At 49.5% G+C, this 1,491-nt stretch overlaps 1 protein-coding gene across 1 annotated transcript; it reads left to right on the top strand.

Moving 5' to 3' along the window:
- Nucleotides 1-349: 349 nt before the first annotated feature.
- TMEM74 (transmembrane protein 74) lies at nucleotides 350-1,267 on the top strand. The gene has a single exon (XM_065895765.1). The coding sequence runs from the start codon at nucleotides 350-352 to the stop codon at nucleotides 1,265-1,267; it is 918 nt and encodes a 305-aa protein (XP_065751837.1).
- Nucleotides 1,268-1,491: the final 224 nt, after the last annotated feature.

Genomic DNA, 1,491 nt, shown 5'->3' with positions numbered 1-1,491 from the left:
GTCCTTGGATAAATTTGGCTTGGTGACGGCAATGCTTTCTTCAGAGACACTGCCACTTCCTCCATGTTCCTTTTCTACCCTGGCCTAAATTTCTCAGTGTTAATCCCTGTGATAAGTCAGAGGATTTGCCCTTCTCACACTTTCCCACCACTAGGTAGCCTCTCCTTTTTCTTACCTCTTTTAGGAGGAATTGGGGCTGAAGTGTCAAGACCTGTGGCTACAAAGGAGATGAGGGCCTCAGGAGCAATACTGCTGGTGGTACGGCCTTAGCTCCTGTTGGGTTCTTATCTAACTGTGTTGCTACTGGCAGACTTTCTGGAAGCTGCTGGGGAATGTCTGACTAGCTCCAATGGAGCTCCACTATCTTGCTAAGAAGAGCAGCCAGGCAGCCCTGTGTGATGCTGTGGACTGGAGTTCAGGAGGGCTTCCCAGGGACCAGGCAGATGCAGCAGCCACTGAAGCTGCTCTCTGCTGCCAGAGACATTGTACGTCGACACCAAGAGCACCAGAGAGGGAAGGGTCTAAACTTATCCCTTCTCCAGCATCCCCTCCCCCTTCACTGCAAGACAGTGCTATTCAGCTAGACTTCTTGCCACCAGGGCTTCTCAACTCAGGGAACAACCAAATACCAGCAGAACAGAAAGTCTGTGACTGCTGTAGCCAGGAATTAGAAACCTCTTTTACCTATGTGGATGAGAATATCAACCTGGAGCAAAGGAACCGGCGCTCCCCTTCAGCAAAAGGGAGTAAGCACCTGGGAGACCTTGGCTGGGGAAATCCAAATGAGTGGTCCCCCGAGGCTCCCATATCGCTGATATCCGAAGATGAAGATGATGCAAGCTCGGAAGCCACCTCTTCAGGGAAGTCAGTAGACTATGGTTTCATAAGCGCCATCTTGTTCTTGGTCACTGGCATCTTGCTGGTGATCATCTCTTACGTTGTCCCACGGGATGTGACTGTGGATCCCAACACTGTGCCGGCCCGGGAGATGGAACGTCTGGAGAAGGAGAGCGCGAGGCTGGGGGCTCACCTAGACCGCTGTGTGATTGCCGGCCTCTGCCTTCTCACGCTTGGGGGGGTCGTTCTTTCCTGTTTGCTAATGATGTCCATGTGGAAGGGGGAGCTATATCGGCGTGACAGGTTTGCCTCTTCCAAAGAGTCTGCGAAACTCTACGGTTCATTCAACTTCAGGATGAAAACCAGCACTAATGAAAACACCCTGGAGCTGTCCTTGGTAGAGGAAGATGCTCTCGCTGTACAGAGTTAATTCTGGTTGTGAACTTCTTGAGAGTCTGCCTTGGCATTTTATATGAACAGAACAAAGCAAAGCAAAACAAAACACAACACATTTCTTAAAATTAACAGTGCAGTTTATATGCCTGGCGAGGAAAGTCTATTTCCCAAACGAACAGCCAGTGAGTGTTTTTGTTCTCTATGTACTTTTATTTAGAAGAAAAGCCATGTAAGATGCATGAAGAAACCACAACCAGC

Source organism: Phocoena phocoena, chromosome 17 (assembly GCF_963924675.1).
Source record: "Phocoena phocoena chromosome 17, mPhoPho1.1, whole genome shotgun sequence".
Lineage (NCBI taxonomy): Eukaryota > Metazoa > Chordata > Mammalia > Artiodactyla > Phocoenidae > Phocoena > Phocoena phocoena.
This window is presented reverse-complemented; position numbering and strand designations above follow the sequence as displayed.

Coding starts and splice junctions, on each gene's coding strand:
- TMEM74 (XM_065895765.1), top strand. CDS start 350: ATGGAGCTCCACTATCTTGCTAAGAAGAGCAGCCAGGCAGCCCTGTGT.